General features: G+C 37.8%; 1 protein-coding gene across 1 annotated transcript; it reads right to left on the reverse strand.

Annotated features, from left to right (window-relative positions):
• Nucleotides 1-26,642, reverse strand: SUGT1 (SGT1 homolog, MIS12 kinetochore complex assembly cochaperone). Its single transcript, XM_080359185.1, has 13 exons — nucleotides 26,549-26,642; nucleotides 26,410-26,455; nucleotides 22,599-22,689; nucleotides 21,845-21,914; nucleotides 21,422-21,492; nucleotides 16,671-16,724; nucleotides 14,820-14,836; nucleotides 13,760-13,794; nucleotides 13,074-13,170; nucleotides 12,257-12,364; nucleotides 2,158-2,248; nucleotides 1,162-1,343; nucleotides 1-527 (listed from the first exon to the last, which is right to left on the reverse strand). The coding sequence occupies exons 1-13, from the start codon at nucleotides 26,578-26,580 to the stop codon at nucleotides 426-428; spliced, it is 996 nt and encodes a 331-aa protein (XP_080215311.1). The 5' UTR covers nucleotides 26,581-26,642; the 3' UTR covers nucleotides 1-425.

The following is a 26,642-nucleotide window of genomic DNA, read 5'->3' on the forward strand; positions in this document are numbered from 1 at the left end:
TTACAGTTTTATTTAGCAGAGTTAAGGAGCAAACAATTTTAACAGTTGTTGAAAAGTGTTTTTTACCCAAAGCTGCCAAGATCTAATAAGTTATTGAACAGAAATACCAGGCATAAGGCAATAATACTGACCAGCCCATTAGAGATCACCCCATCCCCAAAGAGCAGAGCTGATGAAGGCGGTAGAAAATTTAGATTGCGATTGACTCAATTTCCAAAAATCAGAGATGATGAAAACAGGGTTCCATTCTTGAGTGTATCTTTAACATCTGCAGATGAAGGAACTTCTAAAGCACGCAAAATGCAAAGACAATTCCTGCTTCCAATGGAACATTCAGTGCTTTGAATCCAAAAATGCTATGTCCAGACACAGTGGTCAGTACATGACTATGGCAACACATAGATGGTAAAAGATTAAAAACAGGATTAGAATTTTTTCCATTCCATGTCATCAGGAGGATTTACTTCTACCTTCCTTTTACCAACATCAGACCAGTTGGTGCTCAGAACTGTGCCTCCAGACTCCATCTGCAATGTGAGAGAAAGCTTGTTTAGTTTGCTAGAAGAATTCTAGTGAAAAAAGGCCCACATTTCTCACAGCAGATTAACAAATTCTGAAGAAAGGTGAAGAACTTAGCTTCACGTAGAAGTGAGTTACACAGGAGTTCTGTGTATCTATAGAATAAAATTTTATAACGCCATCATTCCATAATCTTCAGCCCAACAATACTTTTTATCAGTACTGGATATACTGAGATGTTACTTCATTAACAAGAACCTTTTAAAAGGTCATCTTGCATATGAGGGTCACAACTAAAAGGAACTGGATATAAACAATTAAAAGGAATTTGATCCTTTTACTCATTGCAACTCTACAAGCTCCAGATGAGCCAAAAACTGTTTCCTTTGATAACACTTAAACAGAGACCAGTGACAAAGCACAAACTTCACTGAGGCACAATGGCTTACAGAGTCAAATCAGTGTACAACATCATAGTTTTTAATGAGTCTTGTTATACCAGTATCTCCAACAGAACCACTGCCATTCATTACAGGCCCAAGGGTTTGGTAGCTACATGCTTCCCAGTTCACACAAAGCTTAGTAAATTGTGTCAGTATGCAAAAGTTACACATTTCTTCAAAGAAAAGAGTGAAGACTTACAAAGGATTTGTTCATGGCACGTTTCACTTCATCTGTACCATCTGAATAAATTTGCTGGAAGAGTTTATTTAAAGCTGCATCTCCTTCTAACTTTTCATTCTTCTCCTCTTCTTTGATTTCAACTACCAGTTTGTCCCAGTTCCTCGTGTAGTGAGAGGATGATGGATATAAGTGCTGGGTATCTGAAAACAGAAGTGTTAGTTAACCACGCATTTTCTCATGACTTTTAGAGCAGCAGAGAACACATAGACATGTACGTATCCAATGAATCAGAGGTGATAATGGAACATGAATCTGAAAATGCAAATGGCTTCTTCCTTAACGATATAACCACTGCAGTGACAAAAAATAAAGAAAACCAAGAAATGCTAGAGACTACATTCAGCAGCTGCAAAAGTTTACTTTTAAGTAAACACAGTTATATAATTTTGTTATCCAGCACTAAAATACTGGATAACAGCCATACAAATAATTAAAGTTCAAATGAGGCAGGAGATACTGGCAGTCTAAAGCCATAGGAAAATCTGAGCTCAATTTCAAAATATATCTGAAATCAATAAATCAGGAGATTCCAATTCTCTCAAAGACAGACAGTCAATCTGTCTTGAAGAACTGCAAAAGTATTACTCTCCAAGAGAGAAGGAACACTTAAGTAAATAACAATTATTTAAGCAATAATAGAGGCATAACAATGCACAGAACTGAAAAACATTGACCCAAACAGATAAGCCCAGAGGAATTAATGACAAGCATGTATCTTTAACCATCCACCAGCTTAATGGAAGTTACGACTAAATTTAATACCAAAATTTTAGTTATGTCCTGCACACTCTTTCTGTCAATTCTTGGTAATAAAAACAATATGATTAGGCTTTTCATTGTAAATATGTGAAGCTGTGATTTTATTAACAATTTTAAACACAGAAATATTATTAGTAACTGCAAGTAATTTAATACAACTAAACCATTAAATCCTTAATAGTTCAGAGAACAAACCTGGTGTAAATTGCTTTAACTTAGGAGAATCTCCCTGCCCCTCCAGCTTCTCCCATCTTACAGCCTCTGGCTTCTTCATTTTTATCTCAACCTACAAAACACAAGACAAAGAACAAATTAATCCAGACAGCCAACAGTTCTGCCAAATAGGCTTGAATTAGTTGGATCCTGTAGCAGCGAGAAAATTAACTTGGTTTTACACATGCAGTTTCTAATATAGAGCCTGTATTTTAACAAAATTTACCTACCTTACAGGATGGAGTTACGTGACTTCAAGCCACATGTGAACTAAACTCTTATGTGGCTGCATAGCTCTTCTATCAGACTTTTACCTTGCTGTTTAGTATCACTTACTTTCTTCTGCTTACTATTCACTTGTTTTTTGTTTTTTTTGGTAAATTATGGGATCCCAGAAGTATCAGTCAGTCCCAATGTCTCTACAATGCCAGGTACCAAGTTATTATCTTTCAAGCATCCCTTTCTGGCCAGTTGGCTATAACAATTAAATTGCACTTCTGAAGGAATGGCAAAATCCAACTTTATCTAGGTTTATATTTCATCCACCAACAATATTCATGTTTGATGTGTAGTACATAAACCAGAGAAACACCCGGGACTACGTAGATCTCCCCACTGGAGAAATTCAGAAGCTGTACTCATTTGGTTCAATGAACACACAGCGCTACGGAGAAAACTGTCTAGTATTCATTGACAAAACTGGCAATTAAAAATGGATATGGTTGCAATTATCGTAGGAGAAACAAAATTAAGTGAAGTATGTCGTGCCCTATTCAGAACTACACACAATCCCTTTAGACAACCATACTGAAATGTTTTTTTGTAATTAACCTTATCCTTTGGTTACAGGGTTACAAAGTTGCAAAACAATGCCCGCAAAACAAGGACTGTCTAATGTCTCTCCAAATGACAAATTCACTTAAGAAAATGTCACAAAGATCATATGATGCTATTAATTAACTGAAATCAGTGCTTGCTAAACTTCAGCAGTTCCTTATTTGTGAACAGCTCAGCAGAAGCGAGTTCTCAGTTCTACCTAAAGCCACTGTAACCTGGGGATCCCTGCAGACCCCAGAACAAAGGCACCTCTGTAAAAGCCAGCCCTACAGATCCCAGCAGCAAAGCTCCTTGCACAGCATCATGTTGGTCTGAAATTTCTTAACTTTATTTAATTCATTCTTTAAATCAGTCACTGGTAAGCAACACACTGAGATACCCTATAAAAATGAAATGAGCTCATTTAAGTTTCAAAGCTCACACATTTGTAACCATGCTGCATTTTAAGAATCAGAATATTCTATTATGATTGGTTTCCCCCCACATACACCCCCAGAGAAGCTACCATTTCCCTAGACAAGTTGAAATACTTATCTTCCACCACTAACTTGTACTGAGAACAACAAAACGCTTAAGACATGAGGCACGGAACGCTCTTCAAGGCAGGGGAGAGTTCCAGTCACTTTGTAAGTCCAACACCAGTATGTATTCTCGCTCCCCATGTCTGTTGGATTTCCAATGTTTTTAGCAACTTTACAAATTAAGCATCAGGGTATCAGCTTTTAAAATAGTGAAAGTCACAGAACAAAAAAATAACCAAATAAAAATAAAATATCATATTACTATATTTGCTCAACCTACCATCCCTGAAAAAGGCCTGTATTCCATAGTTTTATATTGCATTCTGAAAGGATGCAGAGCTTTCTGTTGAAACTATGCAGATGAAGCATTCAAACTGTGCCAAGAATTAGTCTCTAATAAAACTAGAGTAAACAGTAAAGCTTCCTTCACTGGACCCTTCTAAAACACTTTGGAAACACAGACCTTAAAGTTCATTTTTTGAACACCTACACTCACAAATCTAATGCTCTGTGATTAGCTTAAGGAAGTGAAAGCATTTGTGGAACTTCTTGTTTGTCTTATATGTAGATCTAAGAGTGCAAGAACTAGCAGCTTGTTGTGGTTTGGGTTTTTTTTCCCCCCAATGGATATGGATCTCATGAGTCAAACATTTAAGTTAATTAGCCACTTACAAAGGCACTAATTAGTTATAAGTGAAACATGAGTATAAATTTGAAACAACTTGTCTTTCCTCTGCTTCCTATATAATTTTTCTCAACCTGAGGAAACTGTATTATCAATTCAGTTGTACATTTAAGTAGAGGAAGCTTTATTTTTAAGATACTATATTGTGCTTTTTAGTGCATCCCCCATATGTTCTATTAAAAAAGTATAAATGCTTGATACTGAGACTGCACAACTCTCCATCTCTTTGATTTCTCTCCTGTTTATTTCTTTCTGTGCTATCTCCTCTTACCCTCATGCTTCAGGCTTTCACAGATATCTTTCAGTATCTCAAATACAAACTATTTAATCCACATTAACTGCTAATGCAATATAATGCTTGGTATGAGCTACAAAACATGGAGTTTTTTCTGCTCAAAATAGAGTTCTCCCCAAAGAACCCTTATAAAGACCTTTGATTATTCATCACAGTAACCTGCCCACGCAGAAAAAAAGAAGAAAAAAATTAAGGATCTTTACTGTTGCTACTCCAGTAATCCCCCTCTCCTTTTGTAATCTTCTAGTTCTTACGCTTGCCCCTCTGAAACTGCCCCAAGTCTGCACTACATGACAAACATCCCTAAGGAAAAGGAAATGCAACAAACTAATTCCCAGTGTAAGATGCAGACTTCTTAAATCTCAACTATTTCAACCCTGCCAAGCTAGAAGTACAGACATCTGAGGAACTGAGACAGAATGTATTTATGACATGATTAAACCTCTACCCCATCTACTTCAATTGAAGTTACTCATTAGGCAAAGTGGCAAGCAGGAGCAAAACTAGGGAAATCATTAACTTCGTACCATTATACAACCACATTTTCCAAAAATATAAAGCTATAAAATTCTGCTTGTGAAGGCGTGTGTTTTTTCAACTTGAGAGCTTTATTTGATCTAAGGAGAAACAACTTTGCGAGTCCCAACTATGTGCACAAACGGCAATAAATGCATTTTAATGAACGTTTTAAAGCAGATACTGATAGCTATCACACAGAAAAGTAACATACAGGTACGGACATTTATGTCACATCTAACAAGTACCACTAGCTTTTTCCTCTCCTTTAAAAAAAAAATAAATCAGTACTTGGGCAAGAGCAATACATCAACACTTCGCCAACTACTTTGATTTTACATTTATATTTCATAAAATGTATGCCTGTGTGCCTTGTGCCAACTTCAGAATAAGAGACAGGAAAATTTCATTGCAAACTAAATGCTTTGCATGCCACTTCAAGACAACCTCAATTCCTCAGCCTCTCCTTGCAGTCCATGCCATGCTGACCACCTCGGCAGGTCCCGCCAGGACTTGCTCCTCTCTGTTCTTGTCTTTCTTGCATCGGGAAGCCCCAAACTGCACACAGTGCTCCAGATGTATGAAAAATTCCCACAGAGAAATAATCCACTTTCAGCTGTAATTTTAAGTTCCTTAAGGGCTCAAAGTAAGCAAAGCGAAAAGGAAAAGAAACACAGAATTTTGGCTAATTTGTGCACTACTAGTTTGGAATACTGTCTGGAGAGAAACCAGACACTCCAAGAAGGGGATTGAATGGGGGATTCATTGTTGAGAAGAAACTCCATCCACAGTGAAAGGATGCAGAGAAGTTTCTACTCATAAAAGCAATCAATTTTTAAAACCTATCAGAGATTTCAGACAAGCCTGTTTGCAGCTTAATCCAAGCACTAGCTATCAGAAAAGATGGCAGAGAGTTACTCTCAAAAGCTATTTTAAACTATTTTATTGGTAGTAGAAAAACACAAAACCCCTTACTTTAAAATGACTAACCATAAGAGAGCATTTAATCTAGTTTTAAGACAGAATTTGTCCCCTTAGCTACAGATAAACACAACACTAATTAGTCCTCGCTAATTTTCTAGGTAGAAGCTCACTGTCAAAAAGCCTAAACCTCTTGATGAACTGGATTTCACTGGGATAGACACTAACAGTTGAACAGAGAAACATTAAAAGGGAAAGAATTTTTACCTTTCTCCCTAAAAGAAGATTCTAGTGTACACTGACAGGTTACAGAAGCTTTTTTTCTGACTTCTACTGTGTTTCATATTTTACAGTCCATGCTAAGGGAAAAATTCACTTACCACTGGTAAATTTGTTTCAAGCTCTGATCAGATGGATGGAGGAAATGAGAACTGGCAAAGCGTAAGCAGTAGTCCCAACACTAATTTTAAGATGCATTCAAAAATACCCTTTTCATTTCTGATGTTTTGCTATATCATGCACACAAAAACCGAGAAGTCAGGGTTTCCAATCAAATACTTAAGTTATTTACTGAACTACTGACTGCCTTGCCTGAGCTGTAAATTTTAAGTGTTGAAAGTTATTTTGCAATCATCTCACGTATTTTGTTACCTAAATTTAAACGTAGGTCAAAACAGCACTACATTCTAAAATGTATGAGCTATTCAAACTTACCTCTAAGATCATTTGCACATGCAGTTTTGGTATCCTACTTATTCAAAGACCTTTTACACATTGCTTATATTCTGAATTCCAAGATCTTTGGTCCACAACTTTAAATAAAATACACTGAGAAATTAAAATAACTCTACAGTGTTATCACAAATAAATGATAATTAAGAACTTTTTTTCTGTAGTGAATATATTGCAACAGAAGAAATTTAGCATGCACCTTTGCCACCTATGTACTATTAAAAACTAAGTGCAAAAATGCAAATTTTCCACCTCACTGATATTACATAGCAATTACTCATGAAAATTATGAATTTTAGAGGAGCTAGTAATACAGATCATTATGGTATCCTAAAGCTGTTTGTCACTGCATCCTCAATGTAAACCATCACTTTTGCAGCAGAAGTTTTATGGGGAGTGGCTGAGGGAACTGGGGCTGTTCAGCCTGGAGAAAAGGAGGCTGAGGGGAGACCTGATTGCTGTCTACAACTACCTGAAAGGAGGTTGTAGCATGGCGGGGGATGGTCTCTTCTCCCAAATAACAAGCTATATGACAAGAGGCAACGGCCTCAAGTTGCACCAGGGAAGGTTTAGATTGGATATCAGGAAAAATTAATTCATGGAAAGGGTTGTCAGACATTGGAACAGGCTGCCCAGGGAGGTGATGGAGTCACCATCCCTGGAGGTGTTTAAAAGGCATTTAGATGAGGCTCTTAGGGACACGGTTTAGTGCTGGAATTAGATTATGGTTGGATTCTACGATCTTAAGGGTCTCTTTCCAACCAATATGACTCTATGATTCCATTCCAATAATTCTTATATCCATCTTCTCTCAAGACAGAGAAAAACCCTTTATGCATAGTTTTTCTTTATGCATTTATATAAACCATGGGTACTGACTTATATGCTTTCAAAATATGGTTCTCAAAGTATTAACAAGTTTAAATCTGCTCCAACTAGCCCTACCTAAGAGATGCAAGGAATTTTTTTAAAAAGTATCCAAGTTGTATCTTAAATACCAATTTATAATTTTCAGAAAACATATATATGGGAGATATGAATCTGCATGAAAGCCTCACAGAGAAAACAAGTGCACAAGAGCAGCGAAGTCTGCATTCAAGTGTGTGCAAGAAATTTAATTAAAATACTTAAAATGAAAAAGTAAGTTTTCAGGATCAGACTGCACTGGTAAGAACCAGCTTCAGTTAAAATAAATCTTCTCCTCTGTTTATCTGTTTGTGTACATTTGCCTCTGAACACAGACTCTGACAGCAGTCCAAGAGTGTATGAAACAGTTTCACTTCACTCTTAGCCTTTTACTTTACATTGAGCAACAGGCATTAGTGTACTTTTCCAGTAAGCTGCACAGAGTATTTCAGAGTTTGCAAGGCAAAATGGTGATTTGAGGAGAAGAAACATTCCATTGATGCACACTACCATATCCTCGGCATGAAGCTGCTGAGAGTGTGCTTCCACCTCAGACATCTTATTAAATAACAAATGTCAACTGTAGAGGAGGCTGAGGATTTCTAACTCGTCCCCTGTTTGCAGCACAACTTTGATCTCTAATTAAAGGACAGTTCTGGGGTAAAGGAAGCACTCTCTATTGCCTTTTTCAAATGGGTCTAAATTGCTGCAAGTCATTGCTTGCAAAAAGCCAAAACCACTAAAAACTGAAAACTCACAGCAACTGTCCCCAAACTATTTGCAGATGCAAGAGTAGAAGGGAAGAAAAAAAAAAACCCTTCAAGTCCATGAGCACACATGCTAAAAGCACATACCCATCCTCACTCTCATCTTCTAGGTCTAAGGAGAGGAAAATCCTGAGCATCACCTGGAATGTAACAGAAGACCTAGAGAAACTGCTCATGTTACAGTAGTTTCCAACAGAACACGGCAGAATATTCCCCTTGAATCCCAAAAATACTAAAGAGGGAAAAGAAAGCAAGGCTGACTGTGCACAAAGAACTGTTTCAGCACATTAGAAACATCTATATTATTTGTGAACTTCTACTTTCCTGCCATATTTTCTGGACAGCATCAGATCAGCTAGTTTTGTCTTAAACATATTTAGTTACGTTTTTATGCCTTTTTCCTTTTATAAGGGAGCACGATATTATGGACACTCGGCTACAGGATAATGGCACACTGACAACTTCTGAAGAACAAACATGGTTCAGGCTTTACATTTGGGCTCCCTCTTCTGGAAAGAAGTAAAAAAAACAAGTAGCACCACAAAAGGGCACCTTCCTCCTGTTAAATGCTGAATGCAATGTGCAGTTTTCAGTGTGGCACAGGTTTTCCCCCACTTCAGCTGACACTTGGACACAGTTGAGGATGACTATCAAAATGCACAAAATCTTAGCTATTGTGTACAAAGTCAGGCTACATACAAACATAAGATGAGCTTCTATTTGTAAGGGACAAATCTCAAATGCATACAGTGCTTTTTGGAGCTGCTGTTACTTTTTGCTTGGTCACATTCTCATGGTCAGTCACCTTCGGCAGATGAGGAGTATAACCAATAACGTCAATTGATCTAGTTACACTAGTTATGATCTATCAACTATGCTGTTCACGTACAAGAAAAATATACTATGCATATACAGCAATTCCCTCAAGAGAAGGCCTCATTACAAGTTGTATTCAGCATTCTGTCACATGAAGCTGAGGCCTTAGATCACCAGAATTACATGCTGAACCACACTGGGTAATTCTAAGTAACACATAACTAAATGTGAACAGGAACCATAATCAACTCAAAGCTGATTTTGCAAGTAGTGATATCTACTAAATAGCAAATAAACTTTCGAATTAGTAAAAAAGTGGCTCCAAGAATGGCAGTAATACATACAGGCACTATCAAAAGCAGTCTGTTTCATTTGTAAAACTCTCGACAACTAGAGAATATACAATACTAGTATGCAAAAAGGAAGAGACAAAGATTTTAATCTCAAAACTGGACTTAACCCACACATTATGGTGTTCTTAAGTCAGTATCAAGTGTTTTACCCTCTTCTAGCACACAGCTTGAAGTCAGAAGTCTGCAGGTTATCAACACTAATTTACTTCTACTCACACAGAAACCATTTAAACAACTCCAAACATCTATCAGTGTTACCTCTGTAGCATTTGCTAGTTCTGTTCTTTTCCAAACAGACACTTTGTATCTCAGAGCTACACACAGCATGAATTTACCAAAAGGTATAATTTCTATTTTGTTGCTAGGAAAGAAACCATTCTTAAGGTATCAACTGCATTTTCCACAGCTGTTAACATTCCCTGAAAGAACCAGTCCCAAAGTCTTCAAGTTCTGTCTGCTCTTTGCAGTTATTTTAGAATCTGTAATTCTGCAAATACTATTAAGGCTATTTTCTCCTCCTGAATTTATTCTTTTGCATTTGTCAAGTGACACTGAATTTCAAGCAGCATTGAGAAATCCCTCTCCAGCCTCTCCTAGTTACCAAATCACGCAGGACAGTTCTACTGTCTGCCATTTGCTTCATCCTCTATTAATTAGTTTTATGAAGTTCATGGGAAACTCGAACTACTCATCACATAACCTGCCCATACATTCCACTGCTTCCTCATATAATTAGAAAGACCAGACTCTTTGTTGCCCAGCAAAGACTACATGATACTAATGATAATGTGGCTCACACATTCAAAGCAACAATGCAAAATACAGCAGTGTGAATACATGCAGTTATTCTTATCTGAAATTATCAATCCACAGGAACAGATCTGTTCCTATTGCATGGAAACAAAATTTCTGAGTGTGTAAAAAAAAAATAAAATCAGATAATTGGGAAGATAATGAGAGTATGTCTTTCTTTCAAAGTCCTTACAAAAGGACTTAATGTAAACGGTACAAAATAGTTTGTAAAGAGTTTGAGAAGTTCTAAGATAGTTTATTCAAAGTAATAACTGCATATTTTCTATACCACTTATAAGAACAAAGTACATACACAAAACTTATGAAATCTGAATTTCTAGTATTCAAACACTAAGGCTGCAGCATTCTGTTAAAGCGCTTAATGTCTTCCAAAGTAAAATATTCTAAGCCTTTAAGGAAGTCTTCCCATGCATAATGTACACCTGCTTTTCAATTCTTCAGCCAGACTCCATCTGCTGGTCAGAATCAGAAGTATCTCAGGCATCACTGACTTCTGCTGCTAGAAAACCTTCTGTGTTCTTGTACCCCCTTTTGTCTCAAAAATATTCTCATAATTATATAAGTAGTAATATTTGGAAACAAATACAAAATACTTACAAATAGTACACTGCCTAAATATAACTAAAGGTCTCACACCACTTCATGAACCTCAGTCTAAACAAGGTTTGAGACTACCAGAGATTATTCCAGACATCAATGCAGGCTAGAGATGGTAGCGTAGAAAGACAAAGTCAAGTTCATTTCAACAGTGCTCAGTAGCATCCAGATGCTTCATGAAAATAATGGTAAATGCCAAGACAAATAATAAGCATAAAGCAAGCTAGATAGGAACATGAAGCAAACACGACTTCACAGTTACTCCTCTTAACAAGGCCTGTGCCCATTCCACTCACAAATGCTAATGGACTAGCAGATTTTCTACACACTTTGAGCGCTCTGCTTATCTCTCACAGTGTAAGAGCTCACACAACTCAACCACATAACCTGCCCAAGCTCCTTAAGGCAAGGAGCAGAAAAATGAAACCAAGTCTCTGTGGAAATCCTCTCATGTCATCTTGAAGTCCCTCTTCCCTGAAATGATGCAAGAACTGTTATAGGTACCTTTCTGAGAAGGGAACATGTAAAATGGTACATGACAACACAAAGGGATTTCCAAAAGCGCTGCAGAACCACTGCTGAAATACAAGGAAAGAAGTGACAATACATTCCTGCTTCAGAGACTTAGCCTTGGCTCTATGGACAAAGCACATGTCTGTCTACGCATTATATCAACAACATATCCTATGCCAGACCACAGTCAGTTTCTTATTTTTCTAGACCTGTAATACAGAAGAAATCAAATGCTTGGACAAAAGCCTTCTCTCTCATGCCATGCCGTTTTCAAGTGTCTTCAGGCAAATACTATTTCCAGGAACAGTGTGGAATACACCCTCTTGCAAAGCCAAGAACAGTCAACCATATGGCTAAGCTTTACCAGCAAGAAAAGGCCACAAAAGGGTAAAGAAATTATTTCAACACCGAAATCCTCAAAGTCTGACTTATTTCTCAGGCATACAAAGAAAACAATGCTTTATAAGGCAACACTGGCTCCTAAAAGTTTAGTAGAAAGGTGTTCTTATTTTCCTAATACCCGAATTGTAAGAGTGAAGACCACAGTCTCCTTTCTACAGCTACAAATAAAAGCATCCTCAACATAACTGTCATTTGCACTACAATAAGTACCATCACCTTACTATTTCTGATATTTGCACAAGTTTAGAAAGCCTCCCACCAGCTGAAAGGCACCTTGAAGCAAGAAAAAGCAATTCTTTATGAAAAGCAAGATGTTATGACTGTTGCAGAGAGACAAGACAATAGAGCAGAAAGATTTTCAACATCAGGAACAGTCAAAGAAATAATTTACACTTTAAAAAGATTACCTTTGTTGAAAGCACTTTAAATGTACTTTGCTCTGGCACTATAGAATGAAGAAGAACAAGCTTTAAGTTGTAGTCTTCACCTGATGGAAGTCTCACTGATGCATTCATCTGTTAACAATTGAAAACATGTCTCTGGTCATCTTTGAGAGCAGTTTTCCATTTCCAAGTAAAGGATTGTCATCTGGCACCACGATTAAGTGACTAAATTAATGACCCTTCACTAGGGCACTTAACGAATCAGCTGTCAGAATTTCAGAGAACGCCGTTACATTACTGCATTACTGAACAACGGGTTTCTAAAGTACACTAGAAAATGAACAGGAGATTTCAAATCTTAGCCAGCAAATACTCAAAAAGCCTACTATTATCTTGTCAGCTTGATCTGCATTATTTGGGGAAAGAATTATATGGTAAATGAAGTATCAACACATTAATAATGGAACACAAAAACATGCAAACTATGTGGCAAGTGCTCACTCAACTTTAACAATCTAAAGCTGATAGTAACAACCAAGTACCTCCAGTACTCCACGAAGTAGCAACATAGTTGCAAACAAGAACTTAACTCTTCAATATTCTCAGCTAAATTAAACATTGAACATCATTTGTACCACATATGGTATTACAACTGAGATTACTGCATTTCCTTGAAATCTGTATTCTGTTGCGACTGACAATTTTGGTAATGCCAAACCAAGAAAAACCCACCCACCAACATTCATTCTTCGTTTTTTTACTGGGGCTGATAACGTTCACTGGTTTAATTACTACATCTTGGGGAATCTAGGGATGCGTATCAATAAGCAACACAAATCACCTCTTTCTCCGAGAACTGCACACTGACATCGTCCTTCTGCGCATTCTTGATCATTATAGTCACAATTACTTGAGATTCTGTTTGGTACCAGTCATATCTGAAAAAAAACCAACCAACCAACCAAACAAGAGTGAAAACTGACTGCAAAGAGAGGTACAGAAGAATATCAAAAGCTGGAACAGTACATTGTATAGTTTAATGGGCGAGAAAAGACATACAAAATTATATTTCTCCCCCCTCCTCTAAGACACCAGTTGCAGAACTGGCAAGTAGTTAAAGAACGAATCATTTTTAATCAAGAAGCATCTAAAAATTCAGTCACTTCCTTAACCAATTCATAATATTGTTTGCCTTCTGTAAATGAAATGGCAGGTTTTAGTTCTTAAGAGCACCTCAAAAACATTCCCTATACTAGGTGTGATGGGCCAATCTCTGAATTAAGCTCAGAGCATGAGAATTAAAAACAGAAGCCAGAATGCTTCCTTCATTCCTCACTCTCCCAGTGAGGCATCATGGCCTGACTGAAATTCAGTCTGAACAGAAGTGATGACATGGTTTGAGAAACATTTCACTGTCATGTTCTACAGTTACGGAAAAATAATTATCTCGCTTCTCCAATCCCCAAGTCAAAGAACAGTTATATGTCAATTATTTTAATTCTCACAGTAAAGCTGAAGTCAACTTACTTGATCTTTGGTGGCAGAGGTTGCTGTTGTGAATTCTAGTTGAAGCGTATTCCATTGGAAAGAAAGTTACATCAGCGTAAGTGAAAATATACCAAAATATACTTTCCAAAGACACAAATCATTTTCAGACTGATGGCTCCCTGTTTCTTGATTTATGTATGAGCATTAGCTAACAGGTGAAGCTCTTAACTGTTCTTCTAGCCACTTATGACAGATTAAGAATTAAAAAGCTTCAAGTTACATTAAATATGTCAGTCTGTAACTCAGAATATATTGGTCAGACGTTTTATAAACAGCGGTAAGTTCTGCTTTAACGCATTTTCTTCCTGGATAAGAAATACATGTGAAAGACATACAGTGGTTATGCTGCTAATCTAGAAGTCATGAAGGAAACCCAAAATAGTTCTGAGAATTTATGGTATAACTTTTAAACATAAAAACCTTTTAAGATTTGTCTTTACATACACCCACCATGTTTCCTGAACACTCTCCTCCTCTATCCTATTCTTAAAATGTAAAAAAGTGAAGTAACTATGAAAGATGGAAAAGATCACCAAATGCAAATTCTCATTTCTGTCTCAAAAAAAAGGGGGGAGGGGTGTCAATTTCAACATTTCTTCTAAAGATTTCCAGTAAAACAGGAAACTGAAAACTGAACATGTTAAAGCAGGAAAAGTTCTGCACAAACTCCCTGCAAGCTATTGGAAAACAAAGTTAACTTTCTAGCAGTCACAAGCCAGTCAGTATTGTCAAGATGAGCTGGTTAATTTGTAGAATTAGGCCACAGACTGCAAGCAAGAAAGTTAAAATTTACTTTAATGAGTGTAAAGTAATTCCCACACATATATGCCATTACTAAAAGTTTTCAAGGATCAGATTTCCCAGTCTCAGTCTCAAATAAAATATAATGTTTAGAAGAAAAATTAAATCCTTCAGAACTGCATGCAATAGAAAAGATTACTTTTGAAGCCTGAAAATTCTAAGAAGCCACTGAAATCCAGAAGTACGCTCTAGCTTAACCAAGAAATCAATTGTAAACATATTCAGGAAAATATCTTACCATTTCTGTCTGTGATGCTGCAGAAAGAAAGAAAAGTTGCACTTTCAGAAAAAGACATATTGAACTTACACGATATATATTTATTTTAGCTTTCTTCAGTTACTCCAGACATTCTGCATTTATTCCAGTCTCAACAGTAAAACAGTTACAAACATGTCAGTTCTACCTCTAATATTTTGCTTTTATGACAATCTACTTTTTAACCGAACATCAATCGGCAACTTCTGCAAAGAAACAACTGTAATATAAAGCATGTTCTGATTAACAGAAGGAACAAAGTTTCCATTAATTACAAAGTTTCCTTGCTTAACAGAGACCTATACAGACCTTTTATAATCGAAGTAACATCATGACAGAACTTTTAAAAATCCCTTCCTGCAAGTCTCTACTAGGTTTATCATCCTTCCATAGGAACGGCACAAAGTTCTTATCAAAACTATCCCACGCTAGGCAAACACAGCTAGAGAATGAGATGGAAACCGAGCAGAGATACTCACTTATATGACCTGAATAATACAACACTTGGATCTAAACAACAGCTCAGTATTTCCTCTTTTGAAATATTTTTCCTACAATATTTCAGACTTAACACATTTGAAAGGAAACAAGCTTTCCCTTTGCTTATTTATAACGCATACTGCTAAAAAGACAGAGTAATAAAACAAGAATATTAAGTTGTAAATAAGAAATTAAGAGGTTTTGAGGGTTTGTTTGTTGTGGGTTTGTTTTGTGTTCTCTGTTTGGTTTTGGGTTTTGTTGTTGTTGTTGTTGGGTTGGTTTTCTTTTTGCATTGTGTTTTTTTGTTGGTTGGTTCTGTTTGTTTGTTTTCCCCTCTCTTCTGAATATTAGACAATTAAGATAATGGTTCAAAACAGAAAAGACAGGGATCAATACTCAAGATGAAACAGGACAACTGAGTTGAACCAGACAAAACACTGCAGAAAGGAATGACAACATTAGAGGAAAACGTGTATTATAACCTTTTTCCTTGAGAGGGCAACAGAAGTTGTCACCCAAGATAACTCTTTGCAAAGAAGACCATGCAGGTCAATTACTTATCTGATTTATCCAAATAAAAATAAACCTGGCAAAAACGTGTCACAAAGCAGAAATTTGTTCATTCCCATCCAACACAGAAGGATTGTCCTCTGCTTTTTGGTCAACAGGTTGACATGAACTTGTATTTCTACTGCCCCATTCTTTCGTGTGCACCACAAAGAGGGTGCAAGTCACAAAAGGTGAAAGAAAAAACTAAATCAGTTATTTTGTTGTATCTCATAAAAATCCACAGGCACTTTATGCACAGTGGATGAGTTCATTGCCAGGGGTGTCAGTCTGTAGGAAGGCAGGAAACTATACTCACAGTCATTGACTACCATGACATCAGAGCAGCAATTAGCACCTGACTAAGGCACCCTCTGCATGGAATCAGGAGTAAAATCCCTGAATTTCCACCTTTCTGTCCAACTACATGTTCTGCAAGACTCAAAACCTGATTTTTATGCCTTTTTTTAATAAAGTAAGCTGACACACTCTTCCGCAGTTAAAATTAGCTAGCAGTTGTGTCCGAAAGCAAGTTAAAATTAATTATGATTGTCTGAACTTTAAATAAGTACTCCACTGTCATAGCTAATTATTACATTACAAATCCAATATTTATGTTCCTCTAAATCTGAGGTATAAAAGTGTAAGGATGTATATTCTGAGAGAAACAAGATATGAAAAAGTGACTTTTTTAAACAAAAAATTATTTTAAGTAAGAGATAAGCTGTAAATCTTTGAAAAACATGACACAGCTTCAAAACACAGGGCATATCAAACCCTTTATCAAGTAAATGTGTTTTTTCTTACCGTTTAGTGTTTCTTCACATCTTTTAATCCAAATAGTAAAGGTATCATCTACATCTAGAAGAGATCAAACACAGTAACGTTTAAACTCTTCAAGTACTACATGTATTGCAAGAAGAATAATTCTTCGCAACTGCCAATTGGAACAAATTAACTGCAAACTCATATCAATTTACTAAAAAAATAGTATTTTTTCCTAATATCTTATCGGAACCTCAGTTATTCTGGTTAAGCTTTAAGTATTCTTATACAACTCTATTATTTAAATCTGTTACATTTAATTAACTTCAAATTAATTTGTAGGACACTAGATTTTGTCTCAACTGACCCAAATACACTATTGCTTTCCAGTCTGCTTAACCCCTACGTAACTGTTTGGAAAGCAGAAAGTACAGATTTATACATTTTTCCATTAATCTTAAAATTATGTTTTCAGTCAAACGCTTCCTCTCTAGAGAAATATAAAAAGAGATGGTCTTTTCTGAGGGCAACCCAAAGTCACACAGGTTTTCACAAACATCAAGTATTTTCTCCTGCTGGTTTTATACGAATTTTACAAACACATCGGAAGTTTCAAGGATGTTAGGAATACACAGGTGCCAATTCCACTCTATGAATCAAAATCACAGAAAAGTTTAGTAAGACTTGGATATTCTAGGAATCAAGTTACCCAGATACAAATGAATTCACTGGAAAATAGCTCACAAAGTAGTGGTGTAATGTCAGAGTAACCATCTTATTTCAAGAAAATTCCCAGAAAAATCTTTCACAGTCAGGTAATAGAGAAGTGGCAATGCTACAGGCAAACTACTAGGAATAGCTGAACTTTTTATCTTTTTACAACAGAATTCACACTGAGGGAATTTAGGAAGCCAGCTATCCAGAGGGCTTGAAGAGGATCGAAAGAACAGCTCCCAGCAGACATGCATAAAACAAGTGCGACTCCACTGCAGTTATGCCAAGTATTCACCCCAACCCCTTCAAATATAAAATGTACATAAATGTTAAGGTGAGCCATAGGTCTTAAAATTGCTACCCTACTCCTCAAGCCACTTCCTCTTATCTTCTGCCATCCTCACCAGTAATCTTAAAAGTCATCTAAATTTTAAGCCATAAAACATTTATGTAACCTCTTAGTTGCTGTTAGAAAAAGATAAAACCTCAAAAAATATGTCTGTCTCGACATTACAATACAATTGGTCACTGACTGCAGTCTTTTCTATATTCCTAGCAAATCCTGGGAAGAAAACACTATTTTCAGATGGAGAGAATAGAAGTTAACTGCTGAAGAGTTCCATTGGGCGTTCCAAGGGCTGGCTTCAATTACCTAACGTACAAATAAGGTATTCAGATGACTGACTGCACATTGTCCTCAGAAGTACACAGGGAAAGGAAGCAAGGTAAGGGACCTGAGATGCAGAAAATTAAGTTCTGATTAGATAAGGAAAATTCTTTACTAAAAGAGTGGTCAAACACTGGAGCAGACTGCTCAAAGAGCCTGTGGAAACTTCAGCCTCAGAGATACTTGGAAATCAACAGGAGAAGAACCCGAGCAAACACATGCAGGTTCCAAGTTAACACTGCCTCTGGCCAGGGCATGGAATCAGATGAGCTCCAGAGCTTCCCTGCAACTTAAATTCATCTATAATTTTAAAACTTAGCACCTGTACCCTAAAAAGACTTGCAAGTTTTGCAGCCTAAAACTAAGTGTATTAATCAAAAGGGAAATTATACGTAGTAGGTTCAGGAATCTAACAAAAGAGAAACTGAGTCAAGTTTCCACTGATCCAGCCTCTGACTTTCCGGAGCAGATGAGGAATTCTCTTTTCAAGAGTGGCCTATGACAAGACTGTTACGAAACAAAAACTTTCAAATAAAGGTCCAGTGCTATCTGCCCTGTTTTCCTAGAACATCCCCCTCACCAACCACTGCCTCTTCCCCGCATCTCAGCACGTTATACTTTGAGGTAAAAGCAAATTATTTCTTTTTGGTGCTCTATAATTGCATTATCCTCCCAAAGAACTTACCAGAAACTTTTATGAATAACTTTCTAATTCAGAAAACCTAACTGGGTCCTCACTTACTGAAAATCTACTAAGAATACAAGAAGAGTACCTGCTAAGATGTTTCTTCAAAAAGCTGACACAATCCATCTTTATTAAATTCATTAGGTAACCACAGCAAACAAAAAAATAGAAAATTTGAGTATAATTGTGCTAAATCCACATAACACACTGAAGAGTGACAAATCATGCTGCTTCTTCAATCTAAGGCAAATTAACTAACTCCAAAAACCCACATGCATCTAGTCTCAATGCCTGAGTGAAAGAAATCTTGCTTCCTAATGTTATTTTATAAAATAAAGAAACATTGCACATTCAACAATTAATCACATCAAGTTCTGTTTAGCTATCCCTGTAGGTGGGTAATGGGAAGCTTGCTGTGGTACCCTGGGCCTGTCAGTCCTACCAGTAATGAGCACAAGCGGGAAGCTCATAGTTGTCAGCGTTCCAGATTAAGATTTGGAACAGCCCTTACATGAGCAAGGAACAGAAACATTTACCGGTGTGCTTCTGCCCCCTTGCGTGGTAAAGAACCCAGCCTTGCTGGCAAAGAATTCCCTGCCACAGCGATTCTCTCGGAGGCAGCAGCAACAGCTGAAGTCTTCGCTCTTTATCACCTGCTTAGCGGTATGTGGCAAATTTTCCCTCTGTGCTTTGTTCATTTTGCACTAGCTCCGTTTAACTGGAAGTTAATTGTTTTGCCAAAACGCTTATGCTCACAGTTGTGTTCACCTGGGATTCATCACACATTCTACAGTACTGCAAAGGCAGATTCTATTACTGACATAAACTTGCCAGCGTATTAGGTAATATATGGAAGACAATCAAACAAAAATCTGTATTTTTAAAAAAGCCTTCAGGAGACTTCTCATCTCACAGCAGGTCACAGAATTTTGTGATGAGACACAGGAAGCACAGCGGAAACTATTGTCAGATGAGAGAGCAATCAGGAAGGACTGGGAAGCTTCAGAAACACTTCAATTGGGTAAGCAGCAAAACAATGGTAAATTAAATTCAAACAGGTAGAAGTCAAGTGATTCAAGAAAGGAAAAGATTGTGCTATTATTTCAGAGATTCTGAATTAGCTCAGAGGGTTCTGGTATTGACTGACCTATCTAAAAAGAAATCTGCAGCTCTCTGAGCTGTTGTGCCCTACAATATAAGTAGAATGTGAGGTTAAACAGAATGAAGAAGAAAAAAAGAGTGATGCTCTGGCCTGAGGAGATTTTCTGTATAATCTGTATTGTGAACAACTTCAACTGACAAACTAGAAAGGTGATAAAAATCCATGCACATGAAAAGCCTCAAATTGACAGTGGTTGCTTGGAATGGGGCAAGAATATGAAAAATATAGATTAATCATTCAATTAAATTCAGGAGTGATGACTTTGGAGATGTATGAAAAGCTACCTATCAAGTAAGGAAAACGATACAAGTCACTGTAAGGAAATGCTTCCTTTCACAGGAAGATAACAAAAGAGAACTCGGCTAGAGTGCAAAGACACACTTGTCTTTCTAGTGTAAAAAACAGTGCAGACCATCTAGTTACCCAAACTACCAAAACTGAAAGAACTTTAGGAAATTTCTTACATTTTAACTCCTATTCCAGAGCAGCCTCAGCTGACAACTAATCATTGCTGCAGTTCCAGCACATTCCCCTTCCACCACCATTACTGCTGCCCCAAAGCTGTTCTGCCGCTTTACTTCTGCTGCCTTCAGCACCTTCATCAGGCCATAGCAAGACATGAATCTGGGGGAAAATATTTCAGAGATAGTAGCTTTCTGCCAACTGGATGCACTGAAAGAAGAGGCTAAGCAAGTACAAGAACAGGAGGAAGTGTGATTGCTTGGCAGCAAATACGAATTAGCTTACACTCCTATGAAACTTCAGTTTTAGATCAGAGGATCAGATCGTTTACTTGTGAGAGACATCGTAATTAAATTTTTGCTAAACCTTAAGGTCCCACTGTTACAGGTAAGACAACATACTAGAAGGATCTGAGACCATGGCAATGTTCAACAGATGAGTGCATTTTGCTCTGTGTAACCTTTCAAGGTGCTTTTCTTACCACTTCCTTCTGCTGAATGAGGAAGAGGTTTTATTTAAAATAGAGGACAGAAGGGAAGAGACAGGAGTCACAACCATCTTGCAATTGCTTTGCTATATGCTTCCCCATGCCTTCTGTCAAAGCTTTCTGCATTAAACTACTCATTTCCCGCTTCTAGAATAAAGTCAGGTTTTAAAGAAGCTGTAATTCTCCCCAAATTATGAAGTACTTGAGTCCAGCCAGGAAGCCAACACTTTAAAAAAAAAAAATATAATAAATATGCTCCTGTAATTAAGTGAAATGTCATGCAAGGTAAAAATCCATTTTGTCAGTTTGAATACCCATCAAGTTGCACGATCTTTCTAAAGACTAGTCTATCAAATGGTGTAAGAAGAAATTCCAGCTATGTATATGAGCCTGTTCCATTCAGAAACTTTTCTATGACACTTAATGCCACACCAGTGCCATGATCTCCATGAATCAAGAAAACACTTGCCATTTTATAAATTAAAAATAAAAAATAATAATTTACTACTTGCTGAGAACTTTGATACACATTTTAATCAGTTTTACACTAACACATTAAAAAGTTTTTTCTCATTAGCAAAGGAATACTGTGCAGACAAGAAATTGTAATACTTACTGTCCAACCGCTGTCCCTCTCTGAAAGACTCTAAAGCAGATGTATAGTTTTTCATATGATATTCACCTAACCTGACAGGAACAAAGAAAAACACAAGGAAGCAGTAATTACTTTTCAGTCTAATCCACATTCTGAAGATCCCAACATCCTTAGTTCACACACTATATTGGTTATAATTACACCCCTATGAACTGAAATCAGCCAGGAGGTGTGTTTTTTAAACGGCTACAATGTTAAGATAATCGCCCCAAACTAAATGGCTTCTTATAACCACAGCTTTATTATGGATGGGTTACAAGCAGTATGGCATTGAATTTGTTCATTCACGGTATTTCAAAAAGCTTGTACACAGCCATAATCCAAATACTAGTATTGCCCTACAGATTATCACACTATTCATACAGTGCAGTATGTGATACATACCCTTTTCTAAGGAGTGCTACAGCATTATTTGGGTTGAGTTCTAGGGACTTCTTTGCATCTGCAACTGCATCTGTTGGAGGTCAGTTTAAAAGGAGAGGAACATAATATGTTATAAAAAGCAGTACTGAGCATTTTTTAAGGTGTACTATGTTATCTTTCTTCCACAAAAATCACACTTTGAATTACAACTAGCCACAACTGCTATGGATGAACCCTTCATTCAGCTGCAGAGCTCTATGTAAGATGTAGCATTAATTTCATTTAGTCAAATCCTCTGCTTAGATCTGAAGTGTGAATCTGTTTGCTTGTTTTCTACTGGAAATTAAAAATAGACCAAACCTTAAGTTATTAAGTTAATCTTTTTCCCAGGCATTATGCAGTTATCACATTGCTATCATACCATGAGAGGATTCAGTCTCTACCAAAAACATAAGGATGGAAGATGCTTACAACACAGAGCTTAAAATCTGCTTAAGAAGTCTACTTCAAAAAAAAAAACCTGCCAAGATAATACTAGGCTAAAATCAAACTGAAAGCTGGGACTGCAGAGTATGGAATTCCTTGGAAGTCTTGCAGAAACAAAACAATCAAAGAAAACTGTAAAAGTATGTTCTAACTGTAAAAGTAGCATATTGAGTTACAGATAACACTTGCTCTTATTACTATATTTGGCTTCAGATTGAAGACATCTTCCGTACAGAACGTATTATAATACGCTTGTAAGAGGATTCTCAGTGTTGTCTAAAGATGTTACCAGCATATTTCTGTAGAAGAATATGAGCATAAGCTCGTTGACAATAATATTCGGCATCGTCTGGATTCTTTTCCAAAGCTGTTGTCAGTTCCTGTAAAGACATATAAAAAAAAAAAAAAGAAGATGAAACGGCACCTCAGAAATTCCCATAAAAATACAGTACCAACCTCTGCCAACTAAGAAACATTTCAGAAGAAAATACCCCAACTGGCACAACTGTCTACCTGTTGCTCGTTTCTCATCTGCAAGGCCTAAACATCAGAAATTGAAGGAACCTGCCAATTATATCAAATTCCAGGAGGCTGTTTCTTACTGAAAAGGAAACAGGACTTTCGAATGCCTTAAAAATGAAGTCTAATGCACAGATGAACCTCTATATTCCAAAGACCTTCCTGCAATTCTTGGCATATTTGTACACAGGTCTGCTGGGTCTGAGGAAACACTGTGTTATGAGGAATTTGGAAGTCAATATACAGTATGTCGAAACATTTCTGTGAGGATAACCTACTCAAAGCATTGTAACACATGATGAAAACCACATTACATGATAATGACTGTAAGAGATAGTTCCAAATTATGCTGAGCACAAAAGCAGGAGAACAAAATACTTACGGAGCACAGAGCTCACAGGAGATACTGTTGCACAATGGGAATAAACATAAAGTAATCCCTTGTTAGGAGACTCACCAGGTATACAGATTGAAATAATTGTATTTTGCTCTATGAGAAAAGTTTATGACTTGCACAACCAAAGACAATCACAATGACTTGATATACACACCTGGAAAGAGCATCTCCTGTTATTTCCTTATTAGTGAAAGAAGTTCTCATCTTTGCTAGAAAACAGTAAAGTCTTCCAAAGCCACTACAGTATGTCACTACAGTACAGTAACTGTTGGCTAAGTTGACTTCTACTCAAACATCTACTCAGAATCTAACAAGCATGAATGTAGCTAAGATACAGGCTTTAAACACAGCTGCCAAAACTGTCACACTAAGCCAAAGAAAAACGAAGAGCAGAAGGACTTGCCTCAGTTTTAGTGTGATCAGAGTCTTGTCACAGTTGTCACATAAAATGTTTATGCCAACTAGGAGTTAAGTGGTCACAGCAGCTTCTTTCAGCAGTAGTTCTTACCAGTGTAAGATACACAAATCTCCAGCATGTAAGTCTAAAACCTTACGGGTCTCAGAAGAAAGTGGCAGGCAGTAAACAACTGCAACTTGATCTAATTGCATCAATGCCCTCCTAAGACTTAGAGTCATTCAAAGGCAGCCATCATTATAGAAATACTATAGGTATCCACATGGGAGTGACATGAGGTAACCCACATATTAAGACTGGTTGATATTAATGCTGATAGGTGAAGTACACCTTTTGACCCCCAAAGCCAAGTGGGGTCCAACACTGAACATTACAGGCATTTCACAGGGTCACTTCTGTGACACATCACCTCTCACTCCAAACATTCTTTCCTGTGATCTATGCAGATGACAGGAACACCGACGAGAACCAGCAGGCAACGTACGAACAGATTCTCCTAGAGAACTAGCCCTCACTCCAGGAAAGTAAAAAAAAAAACCCAAACCCAAGCATTTTCAATAGTGTGAAACTCATCTCTTCGTTGGGTTTTTATCAGTAAGTCACCACATCTCATTCAGACACAAACACACGAAATAAGTTACTCCTATAACAGCTATTTGAGAAGACAGCCAGGTAATACTCCACTAGCACCAGGAACTCCAGATTATGGACACCAGCAACAGTTACTCAGAACACGCTTACACCTTGTCCTCACACTCAACTGTGTTTTCTACATATTTTGACTCTTAAGGCCCTCATCATGCAACCAAGTTGCAAATCTATTTCATTGGGAACTCTCAGCTCCCTCCATGCTAATGTGGTAAGAGTCAGCATAAATTCAAGGAGCTTTTGTCTCCACATAGTAAGGAACTTCTTCAACTTAAAATGACAAGGAAGTCATTAAGGAGTTCACAGGTTCATCATTCACACAGTAATTAAAGACAGATTATGACCTTTCAGTTGTACCAGATCCAGGTGCATAAAGCTGAAGCACGCTCTCCAGGAGTCAGAGAGATCTGAAGTCCTGAGGACACAGTGCAGAAATGCCATGCCAACTGGGCACAAGTCTAGTCAGGAGCATTACATAGCACCACTTATATAGTATTGTGTCCCAAGTTAGAAATAGTAAGTACATGAGCTAAAAGACCACACCTAAGATCATTCAAACACGGTAGACTACCTGGAGATCCCAGCTTCTAAGTCAGCAAAATGCTTCACTGAACTCTGGAACTTACCAGTTGAGAGATTAGCAAGTACCATCTGCCTGCTCAATTCAGTACTTTTTAAAAAGGCTACACAAGTGACACCAGTATTACTGTATCAAATATTAAATAATTACTAGATGTGCTACATATTTAATTGCTGAATATACAAAGAACTGAAATATCAACTAGAAAAACAAAGCAGCTATGTTAATACAGGGGAAGAAAAAAAGCATATGCTGATACTATTCTTTAATATTTCCAAAGATCTTCTGGCATAGTTTGTGGCTTTTTTCCCCCCACAATGGCAAACTTACTTTTTTCAGCTCTTAAATTAGTTTTCCTATGCCAAACACATTTGTTTATTCCAAAGTGCTTTTTAGATGTCATTTACCTTCTGAAAAACTTTTACAAGCTACCACCTAAACCTCAAAGAACTGTAAGATTTAGCTTCACCATTTTCTACAGGGAAAGATTGTTTGGTATTATCTTGTGCTTCTGACACCTACTCTATTCAAGCAGAACCAACCCTTTACATCTTCTCCCCTTCCAAGTATGTTAAACAGAAATACTTACCCTGTTTCCCCGAAAATAAGACATGGTTGGTATTAATTTTTGCTCCAAAAGATACACAGTTTTTTTCATTTGTAGCTGCCTAGACACTATTTAAATTGACTATTTTATTAACAGTATCTAGGGCTTATTTTTGGAGCAGGGCTTATATTTTGGGCATCCTGAAAAATCATGCTAGGGCTTATTTTTGGGGATGTCTTATTTTCAGGGTAACAGGGTATTTATCTTCCAGTTCTGTCTTCTCATTAGCCCTCTGTTTTAAGTAAAAATAAGCTTTGAAAGCACATTAATACACGTTAACAGGTAAGGTAAGACTGTCAAATCAAAGAACAGACCAGGTTGGAAAGGACCTCAAAAGATCACCTGGTCCAACCTTTTGTTGGAAAGGCCCAGATGAGATTATCTAACAGCCTGTCCAGTTGTGTCTGTGCTGAGGAATCTACAATGTCCATGGGGATGACTGTTTTCACAGTAAAAAAATTGTTATGTCGAGATGAAATGAAAATCCGTTCCGCCCCCCATAAAATATAGAAAGAGGAGAACACAGGGCAGACTAAAAACTAGTAAAGATCGAATGTGTTTCTTCAGTAAGTTCGGGGCTTTTTGAACCACAAACTGTAACCGATTTCGCTACATGAACCTACAACTACCTACGTGGAACATCAACTTGTTTCGGTTTGTTTTGTCGCAGGGTTTTTTCCGTTCTTCACGCCACAGGCAGCACAAGCGCTTTCTGACAGAACAGCGCCGGGGTCCCCGCGGTCAGACCCCGCACGACAGAGGTTTCCAGGGGAAACTCTCCAGCCCCCGCTCGCAGGAGGGGCGATCGCACGACGCTCCGGCCGCTGCCCTCGCCCCCACCCGCGGCAGGACACGCGGCGAGCCCCGGCCCCCTCCACCGCCACCGGAAAACTCCACCCACCGAGCGGCACGGCCCAACGCCCCCGGCCCTCACCTGCGCCGCCGCCTCCGGGTCCCGGTCAACGTCCCCGTCCGAGAACCTGCCGAGGAAACACAACGGCGTCAGGAGGCGAGGTGGGCGGGAGGGAGGGAGGGGCGCGGGGAGGCCGGGGGAAGGGGAGGAGGGTGCTGACCGCGGAGGAGCCGCTCCCGCCGCCGCCGCCATGCCGCCCGCCGCCCCCCGAGAAACTTCTGGAGACGCCAAGGCGCCCGCGCAACAAACCCCAA

Source organism: Nesoenas mayeri, assembly GCF_963082525.1.
Source record: "Nesoenas mayeri genome assembly, chromosome: 1".
Lineage (NCBI taxonomy): Eukaryota > Metazoa > Chordata > Aves > Columbiformes > Columbidae > Nesoenas > Nesoenas mayeri.

Coding starts and splice junctions, on each gene's coding strand:
- SUGT1 (XM_080359185.1), bottom strand. CDS start 26,580: ATGGCGGCGGCGGCGGGAGCGGCTCCTCCGCG. Junction 22,690..26,409: donor ACCCGGAGGCGGCGGCGCAG/GTGAGGGCCGGG, acceptor ATGTCTTTACAG/GAACTGACAACAGCTTTGGA. Junction 16,725..21,421: donor AGAGGGACAGCGGTTGGACA/GTAAGTATTACA, acceptor GATCTCTTCTAG/ATGTAGATGATACCTTTACT.